Here is a 15,203-nt window from a genome sequence, read left to right as displayed (position 1 = left end):
TTGCTGGATTTTTTTTGTTGTGCATTGAGGACAAGTCTTCCCTTCTGTCATGAGCTATCTGCCAGTTTCTCTCTGCCTTGCCTGAACTAGCAGCAAGAATTCTTGTTGTTGTCTCCTAATTCCCCTAAAATAGTCTTTTTACCCTAGCACTTTTTCCCCAGTTAGAATTGAATGTCTTACTAAACAAGATGGCTGGAAACTCAGAAAAGGCAAAGAAACAAATCTTAAAATGCAAGTTTAGAGCCAGCCAAGCAAAAGTGGGACACCATAGGAAGCCAGTTTAAAAAAAAGTATAATGGTTGAAAAATGTTAATTGAAGGGAAAACAGACACAGAGATTGAGGGATAAGGGAAAGGCAGAGGCAGATGAAAAGAAAGGCTTTTCCTCCACCACCTACAGACATACTGGGTTCTCATGCTCATTTAGAAACAAGCCTCTCAAGTTTCCTATCTACATTGTCCTGTCCTTTTCCTGCTCTTCAGGAAAAAAATTATTTTATATAATAATCTGGCACCAAACTTCATTTGATTAAAAGGTGAAGTAACTTGGCATGCCTTCCTCGCTTTTGTTCTTCCTCTCTTTTCCTCTCTCTGCCTTTCCCAGGTTTAATGGTCTTTTTGCAGTCTGGTTTTCCCCTGAATTAACTTATCCACTTCCCCTCTCCATTTTTCTTCTCTCTCTACTCTTTCCTGTTTTTCTCACCACCCTCCTTACTTTTGCTCCCTATGAGCTTGGTTTTCTCCAGCTCATATTTTCTCACCTCTCCTGCTTTTTCCATCTTCCTTGCTATACCTCATTCTCCTTTTTCTCTGTCTCTAAGCTCCTTCAGTTTTTTCCCCTCTGAGCCAGAGTGAAGAAATCACCTAGTATGCTCCTCTCTGTAGTTGTAGTGATCTCTCTTACGGCCGGGCAAGGAAGCAGGCAAGCACTAGCCTTCTGAAGAAGTGATAGATGGCCATCAGCTAACCAGAAATATTGGTTTGAAAAGCTCAGCAACACTCCTAGTCTACAAAATATGGTGAAGGCTCTGGGACTACTCAGTGCCTTCACCATTGATGGGCCTGTAGAAATGCTCATCTTATGCCAAGACAGTATTGTTGGTGACATATTGGGACTGTTGCTTACAGAGCTTGCAGCATTTTTAGTGGCCTCACATGTTCTCTGTCTTTTTAGCTTTCTTTTGGATTTGGCAATCCCATTCCTCTTAAGCAAGGCTCCTTTCATTAATATCTCTGTGCATCTGTAGTAGATCTTTGAGTGGCCCCAGGCTATGAGATAGGATGTGAGGGCCACGGCAGCTGCAGCAGAGTAGGAGGCTCTGGCTCTCCTCAACCACCAGCTGGTGAATCCATCCCCTTGGCCCAGCTTCTCATGAGGAGCCAATTTTAAAAGTTTAGGCTCTCACTGTCCTTTCAGAGGAGGCTGTGGTTCCCATGAGACTTCCTGCAATATGATCCAGTGACCTTCCTCAGCATTCCCCCTCTAGGGAGAACAGAGGTTCCAGGACAAGCTTCCTTCTACTGCAGGTCTGTGGGGTGGCTTTACAGGTCTCAGCACTCCAGCTTTTCCTTCTGCTGCAGGGAAGAGCAGTCGTCAGAAGATCCTCCTGTGCTGAACCCTTACAGCTTCCAAAACTCCTCCTCCAGGCAGCTCATCCTAGAGTTTTCCTCCCTAAGGTTGAGGAGGAGGGGACTACAGTGCACCATAATTTTCAGTGCCCAGTTCCCTGTCTCCATCCCCTTACAGTTGAGGAAAATGGCCCTTTCTACTCCAGCCATTTTTTAACAATGTAGTTTTATAACATGCTGGCTAAGGCCATGTCTACACTACAAAATTGTCAACCTACAGCCAGCCACCGCAGTTATTAAATTGCTTGTGTGTGCACACTTGGCTCCTTGTGGTAGTAGTGCACAGCCTCATCAGGAGCACTTTATTGTATGGTCAGTGTGGGGCATAGTGGGATGGCTCCTGAAAGCCAGTAACAAGGCAGTGTTTACACTGACACTGTGTTGAACTAACTACATTGACTGACTTTACATAACTCAAAGAGCTGGTGTTACTAAATCAGCACAGAGAGGCTGGGAACCAACTTTAAGTGAAGGCTGCTTATGTTGACCTAACCATGGGCTGTAGACTGAGCCGCATTGTGTTGTGCCTCCATCTAGTACCTAGTCTTCAGAGACTACTGTAACCAGTGAACAGACTTGCTTCACTACCTCCCATGGTAAAGGCTGTTGACTGTCCTGAGTAGAAAGTGCCTGTACTGTGGATGCATCACTGAACAGACCTGCCTTAGCTTTATGCAAAGCTGCTCTTGCAGAAAATCTTGCCATGCTGCCGAGAAAGTGATTATTCTGGATACAACTGCCAGCCTCTGTCTCTGACTGTCCTCTGTGCTAAAGTGTGCCACCCAGCCTTACAGAGGACAAGAGTAATTCTCGTGATTAAGGGCTGGGGTGAAAAATGGTTAATTTCCTCTGGAATTTGTACATTTCTCACGGTGCTATTGACACGTGTGGCTCTGTACGTCTGTCTGATGCACTTGTCATGGGCCTCTGCCAGCTCCCAGGGAGCGAAGACACTTGGGGAGAGGGGTTGGTTTTGGGTCGAGGGTTACATGTATTGTCTCCTCCAGCCCCGGCTTTTGCGGGGTGGGAGGAACGGAAGTGGGTGAGGATCTGCCTGGAAGGCGCCTGCTCGCTCCTGGCCCTGGGTAGAGCGCTTGTCTGAGGAGCTGACATAGGGATCCTTTCCCTAGTGTGATTTCCGTTTCTCAGAACTGGGGAGCAGAGCAGCTGGCGACCGAGGGCGGGACAGAGTCAGACCCTGCCCTGTCTGTGCTCAGCTCCCCGGCAGAATGGCCCCAGAACTACATTTCCCAGAGTGCCGCGAGCCGGCCGGTGCGATCGCGCGCTGGAATTGTCCCCGCCGGGCCCCGGTAGCAGCCGGCGGGGGCGTCCTGTCAGGCGGTGACGGCGGGCGGGCGCGCCCAGGTTGTTGCTGCTGCCGGGACGCGGCGGCTGCGGGCGGCGGCTCTGGCCATGGACGAGCAGGCGGGGCCCGGCGTTTTCTTCAGCAACAACAATAACAACAACGCGCTGCTGCTGCCGCCGGGCGGGGCCGGGCCGGGGCTGGAGCCGGGGGAGGCGGCCGCGGGGGGCTCCTTGGCGGCGGCCGCCCCAGCCCCGGTGTCCGCGGCCCGGGCTCAGTACAGCGTCCCCGGGATCCTGCATTTCCTGCAGCACGAGTGGGGCCGCTTCGAGGCGGAGCGAGCCGAGTGGGAGGCGGAGCGGGCGGAGCTGCAGGTAACGTCGACCGTCTCCCGGGACCTGGGCCCGCCCCGCTGCGCCCGACTCCCAGCGCCGCGGGCCCGCTCCCCGGCCCGGCCGCCCCCCGTGCAGTGACTGCGAGGTCCGGCCGCTGTATGGGGGAGGCAGAGCCGCAGCCTGGAGCCCCTCGGACACCGCCCGTCCTCGCTGGCGTCTGAGCTGCCCCGCATCCCACCCCCCGGGAAAGGGCAGCGCTGGCAGCTCCGCCCCGGCCGCGCAGCGTGTGGGGGGCGTGACGCCTGCGCCCCCTCAGCCCGACGCACCCGCACCGGGGAGGGGGGAGAGACCGCCACTGTCTCAGCGGTTGAGGTGGCAGGACGCTGAGCCTTATGTGCCCCAGGGCTTGGCAGCCGGGGGCACCCAGGTCACAGTGCTGCCCTAAGGCTCTGTCATGTCCTCTGTCAGTTTCACCTGTGAGTTGTGGCTGTTCTGCGGACCTCTGCTGCGCTGGGGCTTGGGGTGTCTGGTCCCACTCTCTCTTATTTCTCCCATTTTATCTTCCCTTGTTTCTTTGAATGGCTTCAGTTTCTTCCTGTCTCTTTCTTAAACTGAAAGGGAGGGAGGAGGAGTGATGCCATGTACTCTTCTGCTCTCCCTATGTGTGCTGAGAGAGGCTGAATCCTGGGCCCTGTCCATCCTAGAATAACTGGGACCATTAGTTCTCCAGCAGTGGTAGCAATGGTAGAAGGTGTAGCAGAGAAAAGACCTTGGCATCTTTATTTTCTACATTACAATTGTTGTTGTTCCTGACCGAAGATGACACCTGACAACAGTTTTATGTCTTGTGAGTATGGCTGTGGTTAAAAAGACTGATGCGAGAGTGCCAATCCTTGCTACATGAAGTGCCTAGGTAGCTGGATGCTGCCGCTGGTTACGACTGAGCCTCTGTACCTCAAGATCCATATGGTGGTTAATCTCGTATTGGGTAACCCCATCGTTGACTACTGCTTATATTACTATTGTATTGCTATTGTAGTATTGCCTACACTACACTACAGCTTCTGCTGTTGATGCTTCCCAGAATAGTTGCATAGTGAAGAAAGCATCCTAATTTTCCTGTGTAGACAAGGCCCAGACCTCTTAGCCTTCAGTTGGTCAGAGCAAGTTGCTAGAGGACCCTCATCCTCCCATCCCTTCCTAGGCTAAGGAGTTAGAGCTCTAGTCAGTCACAAACTATCTAGAGCCACTTCTATCAGGCCATGTCTACACTAGCGAGCTTACAGCGGCACAGCTATACCAATGCAGCTGTGCCGCTGTAAGATCGCTCATGTATCTGCTCTATGCCCATGGGAGAAGCTTCCCCCCCGCCCATACATAGCGCTGTCCACACCAGCACTTCTGTCAGTGTAACTTATGTCGGTCTGACGGGTGTTTTTTCACACCCCTGAGTGACATAAGTTATACTGACAAAAGTGCTAGTGTAGACATAGCCTCAGTGATTAGCATGCTGTAAGAACTGTAATAGGAGAGTGGTTTTTCCAACCATTTACAGGTGAGTTGCAAGAATGAATCTGTCGTAGATCACATCTCTGTCAGACTCCTAATAACTAACTACTTGGTTCTCAAAGTGACCATGTTTGAGACTAAGCACCTACCACCCATTCCTTTTCTCTAGGTTTCCCTCTTTGTTTTTCGCTTCCTATCCCTTCGTCCTCTTTTCTCTTCATATCCCTTCCCCAACATGCCGCAACGCAGGCTGCTCCCTGTTTTTTATAGGCAGGAGTATCTCCTGATTTTGTCACTCTCTGTTCCTGTGGGATTATCAGGAAGGTCTTCTGAAAAGGATTGCAGGTGTGATGTTCTTCTATGGTGATTCCCTTGCACAAGTTTAAAGACGTGCTTGTGAGGACAAGGGAAAGAGAAGGATGGATGTGATTGAGTCTGACCTGAACTGATTGACCTTCACTGCAGAATTTGTAATTGATTCATTATCTATTTGTGTCTAATTAACAGAAACGTGTTGAAAATAACCTGTGTATTTGGGACAGATATAATGAGCATCAGACAGGCCACATGTATAGTGGAATCCCATAAATAAGGTTTGATTTGGGCAAACTTTATCTTGATAATCATATGATATGTATGTATTCACATTACAGTGTGCATCACAAATAAAATGGGCATGAGAGAAAAATGTCCATTTTGCAAGAACCTAATCGTGCTAAGCTTTTTAAACAGATAGTAATAATGTTTTCACTACTACTACTACTTTGCACTTATGTAGCACGCTTCATCAAAGGATCTCAAGATACTTTTAAAAGGTTGGTAAAGATGATTACCCATTTTATACACTAGATGGAAAAACTGAAGTACAGAGGTTAAACTACTTGCCATCTTGTCAACGGCAGAATTGGTAATATAACTAGGGCTGTCAAGTGATTAAAAAAATTAATCGCGTGATTAAACTATAGAATACCATTTATTTAAATATTTTTTGATGTTTTCTACATTTTCAAATATATTGATTCCATTTACAACACAGAATACAAAGTGTGCAGTGCTCACTTTATATTTATTTTTGATTACAAGTATTTGCACTGTAAAAAAACAAAAACATAGTATTTTTCAATTCATCTAATACAAGTACCATAGTGCAATCTCTTTATCATGAAAGTTGAACTTACAAATGTAGACTTATGTACAGAAAATAACTGCATTCAAAAATAAAACAATATAAAACTTCAGAGCCTGCAGGTCCACTCAGTCTTACTTTTTGTTCAGTCAATCACTCAGACAAACAAGTTTGTTTACATTTGCAGGAGATAATGCTGCCCACTTCTTGTTTACAATGTCACCTGAAAATGAGAACAGGCGTTCTCATGGCACTGTTATAGTCAGCGCCGCAAGATATTTACGTACCAGATACTCTAAAGATTCATGTCCCTTCATGCTTCAACCACCATTCCAGTGGACATACGTCCATGCTGATGACGGGTTCTGATCGATAACAGTCCAAAGCAGTGCAGACCAATGCATGTTCATTTTCATTATCTGAGTCAGATGCCACCAGCCGAAGGTTGATTTTCTTTTTTGGTGCTTTGGGTTCTGTAGTTTCTTTATTGGAGTCTTGCTCTTTCAAGATTTTTGAAAGCCTGCTCCATACCTCAACCCTCTCAGATTTTGGAAGTCACTTTAGATCCTTATACCTTGGTTCGAGTGCTGTAGCTATCTTTAGAAATCTCACATTGGTACCTTCTTTGCATTTTGTCAAATCTGCAGTGAAAGTGTTCTTAAAATGAACAACATCCGAGACTGCTATAACATGAAATATATGGCAGAATGCGGGTAAAACAGAGCAGGGACATAAAATTCTCCCCCAAAGAGTTCAGTCACAAATTTAATTAACACATATTCTTTTAACGAGTGTCATCAGCATGGAAGCATGTCCTCTGGAATGGTGGCAGAAGCATGAAGGGGCATACAAATGTTTATCACATCTGGCACGTAAGTACTTTGCAATACCTGCTACAAAAGTGCCATGCGAACGCCTGTTCTCACTTTCTGGTGACATTGTAAATAAGAAGAGGGCAGCATTATCTCCTGGAAATGTAAACAAATTTGTTTGTCTTAGTGATTGGCTGAAGAAGAAGTAGGATTGCGTTGACTTGTAGGCTCTGAAGTTTTACATTGTTTTGTTTTTGAGTGCAGTTATGTAACAAAAAAAGTCTACATTTGTAAGTTGCACTTTCACGACAGAGATTACACTACAGTACTTGTATGAGGTGAATTGAAAAATACTATTTCTTATGTTTATCTTTCACTGTGCAAATATTTGTAATTAAGAATAATATAAACTTTGATTTCAATAAAAACATACAATATATATACAAATGTAGAAAAACATCCAAAATATTTGATACATTTCAATTGGTATTCTATTGTTATTGTTATTGTATTCTATTAATCGCGATGAATTTTTTTTTAGTTAATTGCACGAGTTAACTGCGATTAATCAACAGCCCTAAATATAACCTATTTTTTCTGACTACTAGTTATCTGCTTCATCCCCTGGGCCTGCTGCCTCTGTGCCAAAGCATCTCAATAAGGTTATAATTAGCTTTGATTGGCACTGCCACAAGCTGTAAAAACATTTATCTGCTAGAGAGTGATACTCAAAAAGGTGTGAAATTCTTTGCAACCTTTGGAAAACTCAAAAATTATTTCCTATCTGACAATTTACAAATGATTGCTCTCTGATCTGTATTTTGTGCTACTGGGAAATGGCTTTTGGAAATTAATTGATCCATATAGCTGAATTATAAGCAGTGTTAATTAAAACTAAATTCCACTGACTTCTGAAGCCTTCCAGGTGGCATGCATATGTGTGTGTGTGTGTGTGTGTGTGTGTGTGTGTGTGTGTTTGTTTAATAGAAGTTTGAGGTCATATAGTTTATCTTTCTCTTGATGCCAAATTGTTCCCTATTGTACATTTACTAGTTTTTCATCCAGCCTAGTTTAAATGTTAAATTATTGCTTTTCTTGGGAGACTGTTTTGAGCTCCTGATAGTACATCATTTTTTTTCTCAATTTTATCTCATTTCACATATGCTTCTTGTGCTAGTCTAACTCTTCACATACTATGGTATTTACACCTTTCCGATAGTGCAGGGGTGGCCAACCTAAGCCTGAGAGAGAGACAGAATTTACCAATGTACATTGCCAAAGAGCCACAGTAATACATCAGCAGCCCCTTATCAGCTCCCCTGCTCCCAGCACCTCCCGCCCATCGACAGCCCCGCCAATCAGCGCCTCCCCCTCCCTCCTCGCACTCCTGATCAGCTGTTTCGTGGCGTGCAGGAGGCTCGGGGCGGGGGAGGAACGAGGGCATGGCAGGCTCAGAGGAGGGGGTGGGGAGTGGGGACAGGGCCTGTGACAGAACCAGGGGTTGAGCAGTGAGCACCCTCCGGCACATTGGAAAGTTGGCGTCCGTAGCGCCAGCCCCGGAGTCTGTGCCTATACATGGCGTCCGTAGCGCCAGCCCCGGAGTCTGTGCCTATACAAGTATATTAACTTGTGAAGAGCCACATGTGGCATGTTGGCCACCCCTGAGATAGTGTATACTGTTATGTTTTCCTTTGCCTTCCCTTCTGTAGTCATAGCCTAGCCAAGCTACGCTTATTTAGGTTTTTTTAATCTCCTCATAAATCAATCCCACTATGATCCCTGTTCACTTGTGGTTGTGTTCTCCAACCTTCCTCTGATTTGCTAATATTTTCTTTGTAATGAGATTCCCAGAATTAAATGCAGTATTCCATACCCACTCTCACCAAAGCCAAACCGAAAGATTGTTACCTTTCTATTGCATCTGTTCCCTTGCACAAGTTTAAAAAATAAATGCTTGTGGGGACAAGGGAAACAGGTAGGACGTGATTCTAACCTGGAGTGATTGACCTTAATTGTAGAATTTGTCATTTAGTAACTGATTCATTATCTATTTGTATCAAGTTAACAGAAACAACTGTTAAAAATAACCTATGTATTTGGCACAGATATAATATGCGCATTAGGCAGGCGACGTACAGTGGAATCCCATAAATAGATTGATTTGGCAAACTTTGTCTTGATATTCATATGTATGTATTCATGATTAGCACCCTACCAAATTCATGACCATGAAAAATGTGTCATGGACCGTGAAATCTGGTCTCCCTCCATGAAATAGGTCTTTTGTGTGCTTTTACCCTATACTATACAGATTTCATGGAGGAGACTAGCGTTTCTCAAATTGGGGGTCCTGACCCAAAAGGGAGTTGCAGGGGGGTCGTGGTATTGCCACCCTTATTTCTGTGCTGCCTTCAGAGCTGTGTGACGAGAGAGCGGCGAGGTGCCCAGCTCTGAAGGCAGTGTCCCGCCACCAGCAGCACAGAAGTACGGTTGGCAATACCATACCATGCCACCCGTACTTCTGCACTGCTGCCTTCCGAGCTGGGCAGCTGGAGAGTGGTGGCTGCTGACTGAGGGCCCAGCTCTGCAGGCAGCAGCACAGAAGTAAGGATGACAATACAATACCACGCCATCCTCACTTCTGCGGCACTGCCGGCAACGGCTCTGCCTTCACAGCTGGGCTCGCTGCCAGCAGCCACCGCTCTTCAGCTGCCCAGCTCGGAAGGCAGGGTCATCGCTAGCAGCAGCGCAAAAGTACTGCAACTCCACTAGTTGTAACCTTGTGACCACCCCAAAGCTCCTTTTTGGATCAGGATCCCTAGAATTACAACACTGTGAAATTTCAGGTTTAAATAGCTGAAATCATGAAATTTACTATTTTAAAAATCCTATGACCGTGAAATTGACCAAAATGGATCATGAATTGGTAGGGCCCTATTCATGATAGTGTACCTCACAAATAAAATATGCATAAGAGAAAAAAATTCCATCTTGCATGATGGGATGTTTATGCTAATTTCTCATGCTTTCATTTGAGGTTTCTAACATCTTGCATAGCAAACTCTTTTCTAATTTGCTGTTTCACTCTCACCTGTTGGATTTTCTCAGTATTAGTTTTTCCCAAGTTTATCCTTCCCATCAAGAATCCCCCCAAAATGTACTAGCTCACATTTTTCAAGTTCAGTCTTATTTTGTGATCTGCCCCGTTGTCATCTTTCTTGTCATTTCTCTCTTTGCTGGGGTTCTTAACATTTATACATTAATATCACTTGCAAATTTAATTAATATGCTGTTTATTCCCTCTTCTGATTAATGAAGATGTTCAGTAAGATCAGAACTAACACAGATTCATGCATGATGCCAATAGATGCATATCCCCCTAATTATATACTTTGCCATTATACTGTTGCTATTTGCTTACAAGTATTTACAGTAGAACCTCGGAATTATGAACACCTCAGGATTGGAGGTTGTTCGTAACTCTGAAATGTTCATAACTCTGAACAAAACATTATGGTTGTTCTTTCAAAAGTTTACAACTGAACATAGACTTAATACAGCTTTGAAACTTTACTATGCAAAAGAAGAATGCTGCTTTTAACCATCTTAATTTAAATGAAACAAGCTGCGAAACCATCTCCTTACGTTGTCAATATTTTTGAATTTTCCTTTATTTTTTTTAGTAGTTTACATTTAACATAGTACTGTATTTGTTTTTTGTTTTGTTTTGTTTCTGCTGCTGCCTGATTGTTTACTTCCGGTTCCAAATAAGGTGTATAGTTGACTGGTCAGTTTGTAACTCTGGTGTTCATCATTCTGGGGTTCTGCTGTAGTGAGTTTTCGGTGCACATGAGTATTCATGTCTGAGCTGATATAAACTAATGCAAAGAGTAAGATATTGTGAGACACTGTCAAACATTTTGCCGAAATTAAGTGTTAATCAGCTTCATTCCCTTCATCCTGTTTTGTGTTTTGATAGTATTGCAAAATATAATTTGTGCTTATAGCTTATTCTATTATCTTCTAGTTTGGTGATTTATTATTATTAGAAATGGAAGCTAGATTTATAGAGCAGAAATTGACATCATTGCACATCAATTTTTGAAAAGCAGTGCTAACTTTTCTTAGATTCTTCTGGGGTAACTGCTCAGTTCTCCATCGGTTTTCAAAAATAATTATTCATTGTGATTGGGTTTTTACTTAAATTAAATTTTACTTAGATTAGGTTTTTTACTATTAAAATTTACACTATTTACAACAGACAACTTTTTTTATAAAAAGAGAACAGTCGGACATTTGTGAGTAGTGGAACTTGTAAGGGACAATGCTCTCTTACTGTTTGTCCATAAGTAACCTGTTCTTTGGAAAACGTTAATCAAATAGATAAAGGTGATCAGGTGGACATCATTTACTTGGGTTTTCAGAAAGGTTTTCAGAAAGACCACATGTAAGATATTAATGAGTAAAACAACTAAAAAGATAAGGGCTAAGCTTTGTCAGAGATTAAAATGGTGTGACGTCATAACAAATAGCTGGTGTGAAAGGGTACTGTTTGAATTGGAGAGAAGTGATAGAGGAGCATCTTGGAGGTTCGTATTGGGGTCAGTGTTCGGGTCTCTAGGGGTTGGGGAGAAGCAATGATGGTTGGAATTGTGACAGAGATAGCTCCTCTCTGTTTCCCTCTTCTGCTATAAAACAGAAGCAGTGTCTAGTGAGTGGTAGGATTGGGCCATCCGAGGCAACTGAGTTATAGTAGTCAGGAAAAGGGGGTAATCAAATGGATGAGCATGGCTATTTATATTTTTGAGAACACTATTTGTCTTAAAAAAAAAAAAATGCACATATACTGTTCCCTGACATTCAGGTGATACCTTATAAATAAACTGGTGCAGAATGACAGCCTTTTATTGCAAAATTAATTCAGTCAAACTTTGAAAAAGTAAAAATATTAATCTTAAAATGGACAGTGAGTTGATGAAGTTGAATTTATTTAGTTTTTTAAAAAGTGTAAAATTTCAGATGAATTTAAGTATTTTTGGAGTTTGAACAGAATAATGGAAGACAAAATAAAATTTGCAGAAATCAGATATTACACTTTGATCTTAGCTCCAAGGAGCCCTCCCGCATCCCCCCCCCAAACAAAACAATAAAAACAAACCCCAAACTTCTTATATGCTGATGAGAACTGAACTTTTGGGACCCTTTGGGGAAGATGATTTGGCAAAAGTCTTGCATAATTAATTGAAGATGTTTGCTGAATAAGAAGCAATAGCTTAAAAAGGCAAATAATAGTTGGGTTAATAGTTTTTGGAAGGATAAAAATATGGAAGTGTCCATTTTTTAAATTTCTTAAGCACAGTGGAGACTGAAGTGCTCCGAAGAAGTGAAAAGAAGATAGAGAATATTGGAAAATGAAAAGAGGTTGCAAGAGCTAAATTTATTTAGTCTGGAAAGATGCTAAATGGACCTTAAAGTAATTGAAAAATTATTAACAGTGAAGGGAAATCTGCCAGTTGCAGACATTTTAATTAGAGCATTCACCTGAAGCGGAGGAGGAAAGGTTATTTTATTACCGGTATGTCATTGGTTTGGGGTTTTTTTGTTGATCAGTTCTCACAAATGAGCACTTACACTCATGAGTAGCCTCATTTAAGACATGGGACTACTTGTGCAAGTAACTGTTCACCAATGTGAGTAAGGAGTAAAATGTACAGGCTTGATTGTTAGGTGCAGAGGAAAATTTAAGAACTAAATCACTTCTGAATATAATTTGAAGGGATTATCAAGGCCCTTCATATCTCTGCCCCTTCTTATATATATATTTTTTTATTGCATCAGTACCCAATGACTGTCCACTTTTCTCACCATCATCTTTGCACGTTCTCCCAAAGTTGGGCCCAGGATCTGTTAAGCTTAAAGACATGTATGAACCCATTAATAGTGCAAAGTCATGCATTTAGGGAATAACAAGTATTGTTGCTATAAACTGGGGATTTATCAGTTGGAAGCAACAGAGGATGAGAGAGACCTGGATGTATTGGTTGATCACAGGATTAATATGAGCTGTTAATGTGATGCGGCTGTAAAAAAGACTAATGCACTGGTGAGACCTCATCTGAAATACTGTGTGCAGTACTAGTGTCTCATTGAGAAAGATGAATTCAAACTTGAACACAGAAGGCCTCCTAGGATGATCTAAGGAACGGAAAACCTACATTATGAGAGGAGACTCAAAGAGCTTTGCTTGTTTAGCCCCACCAAAAGAAGGCTTAGGGGAGATTTGATTGCTCTATATAAATACATCAGAGGGATAAATACCAGGGAGGGAGAGGAGTTATTTAAGTTAAGCACCCATGTGGACACAAGAACAAATGGATATAAACTGGCCATCAACAAGTTTAGGCTTGAAATTAGGCAAAGGTTTCTAGTCATCAGAGGAATGAAGTTCTGGAAAAGCCTTTCAAGGGGAGCAGTGGGGGCAAAAAACGTAACTGGCTTCAAGACTTAGCTTGATAAGTTTATGGAGGGAATGGTATGACAGGACTGCCTACAATGGCATGTGGCCCATTGGCAACTGCCAGTAGCAAAAATCCCCAATGTCCAGAGACGGACACTAGATGGGAAGAGCTCTGAGCTACTACAGAGAATTCTTTCCTAGACATCTGCCTGGTGGGTCTTGCCCACATGCTCAGGGTCTAACTGATTGCCATATTTGGGGTTGGGAAGGAATTTTCCCCTAGGTCAGATTGGCAGAGACCAGGAGGTCAGACTAGATGATCACGATGGTCCCTTCTGACCTTGAAGTCTGAGTCTGTTTTTATTGTTCAAACTGTTTCTTACAGAAATGACTCTACAGAGTAATTAACATTGTGAATGTGGTTTTGTAACTTTTTTTAATGTATATTAAGGATCACAAATTTTGTCGTCTCACCAAACTGTTGTACAAGTCCTAAACGTTATTTTCAGTGTTGTAAATATTCCTTTAAAATATTGTCAAATTTTCATGATTTTGGTACAGAATGCATTGTTGAATATTACTGACATGCCAATGGAATATATTTTGTACCTTATAAGTAAAGATAAAAACTGATAGGTACACTCGGTACATATTTCAAAGTGCTAAGTGTGTATTTTTATAGTGTGTATTTGTAGTCTGTGTATTGATACATGATACATAAACTTTTCGTTGATATCTTACATACTTAAAGTCTGTTCTCCTCAGTAGACATTTTACATTGTCTGCACCAACTGGAGCTATAACATGACACTTACATTGTGGGATAGATCCTTTTTGCCTATGTCATCTGACCGAGACATTCTAATTATAGGTAGGCTCCAGGAGCACATATTCATTACATCTCTTTTGACACTGAAGTTTTATTTACTACTTCCAGGATGGACTGTGTGAAATTCCCAAGACCACAAGAATCTTATAAATTTCTCTTGCATCTTGATTCAATATTAAAAGCAAACAATATGTGAGTGTCTAGTCTTTAATCTTTATGCATGCAGACTTATATGGGAGAGATGAGAAATCAGAAAGCTACCTATTCCCACATTGTTAGCATAATGACTCAGGCCCTCATGGCCTGTCAGGCTGTCCATCTTATTTTGCCTGTCAATCCTTCATTCCCACCTTCCTCAGCGAGTTCTAGACATCTTTTGGCTTGGAAGGAGGAAAGAGAGATTGTGATTGTTTCTATATTTAAATACTGGTGAGATGCTCAGATATGAAAGTGATCCGACTCCACTAGATTAAGTATCTCCAATATCTAGGCTTCCTAAAAGGTTTTGGACTCTTTCTAAGTGAAAAGGTGATTCTGACATTGTTTCATTAACATAATTACTCAGTGTTTATACAGGTATAGTTTCTGGGTAGCAAGATAAATCACTTTCTCCCACCTCAGTCCTTTAAAAAAAATCTTAATTACGTGTTCAGATGTAATTAATTATTGCAAGGACTTGTTTGGTCTTGTGTGATTACCCCAACAGAAGCCTATAGAAAGCAGTTAGTCATTTTTTGTGGGAAAATACATAGTTTGGACTCAAATTCTATTGCGTATATCTGCCTTTCCCCTGCACAATGGTTGTCTCTCCTGCTGAAGCTAGGCCATTATGGGTATGTCTACACAACATGTTGGAATGAACAGGACTGGGTCAACAAGACTTGGGATAGCAAATCACATTAGTGCTCTAAAAATAGCTGTGTAGAAAGTGCTTTGAAGTTGCAGGTCTGGGTTTGAAGCCTGGGGTGGGGGCTTCAGAACCCAGGCTTGAGAGCTCATACTCCAGCCTGAGCCACAACTTCAAAGCACTGTCTATATACTATACAGCTATTTTTAGAGCGCTAGCATGATTCCCGCTAGCCCAACTCTGTCAACCCAGGCTGAGAGGCTTGTTCCAAAATGCTGTGTAGACATAGCCAGAGTGTACCTTTCTAGTTTCCTTGCAGAGACACTATTGGGGCTGGTTCAATTGTTCACATTTTGT

The 15,203-nt window shown here is 42.8% G+C and overlaps 1 protein-coding gene across 7 annotated transcripts in view; it reads left to right on the top strand.

Moving 5' to 3' along the window:
* The first annotated feature begins 2,946 nt into the window (after positions 1-2,946).
* The window catches only part of STRN (striatin), an 89,721-nt gene continuing 77,464 nt past the window's right edge, over positions 2,947-15,203 (top strand). For 2 of the 7 annotated variants that reach the window (XM_005296257.5, XM_005296255.5), the window contains exon 1: positions 2,949-3,305. In XM_005296257.5, coding sequence (XP_005296314.2) covers positions 3,042-3,305 — 264 coding nt within the window. In that variant the 5' untranslated portion in view covers positions 2,949-3,041. Of the gene's footprint in view, positions 3,306-3,584; positions 4,114-15,203 lie in introns of those variants that run through there. The other 5 variants (XM_042848426.2, XM_042848425.2, XM_005296256.5 and 2 more) reach the window with 5 other exon arrangements.

Source organism: Chrysemys picta, chromosome 3 (assembly GCF_011386835.1).
Source record: "Chrysemys picta bellii isolate R12L10 chromosome 3, ASM1138683v2, whole genome shotgun sequence".
Taxonomy (NCBI): Eukaryota; Metazoa; Chordata; order Testudines; family Emydidae; genus Chrysemys; species Chrysemys picta.
Note: the sequence above shows the minus strand (reverse complement) of the source record. Positions and strands in the feature narration are given on the sequence as shown.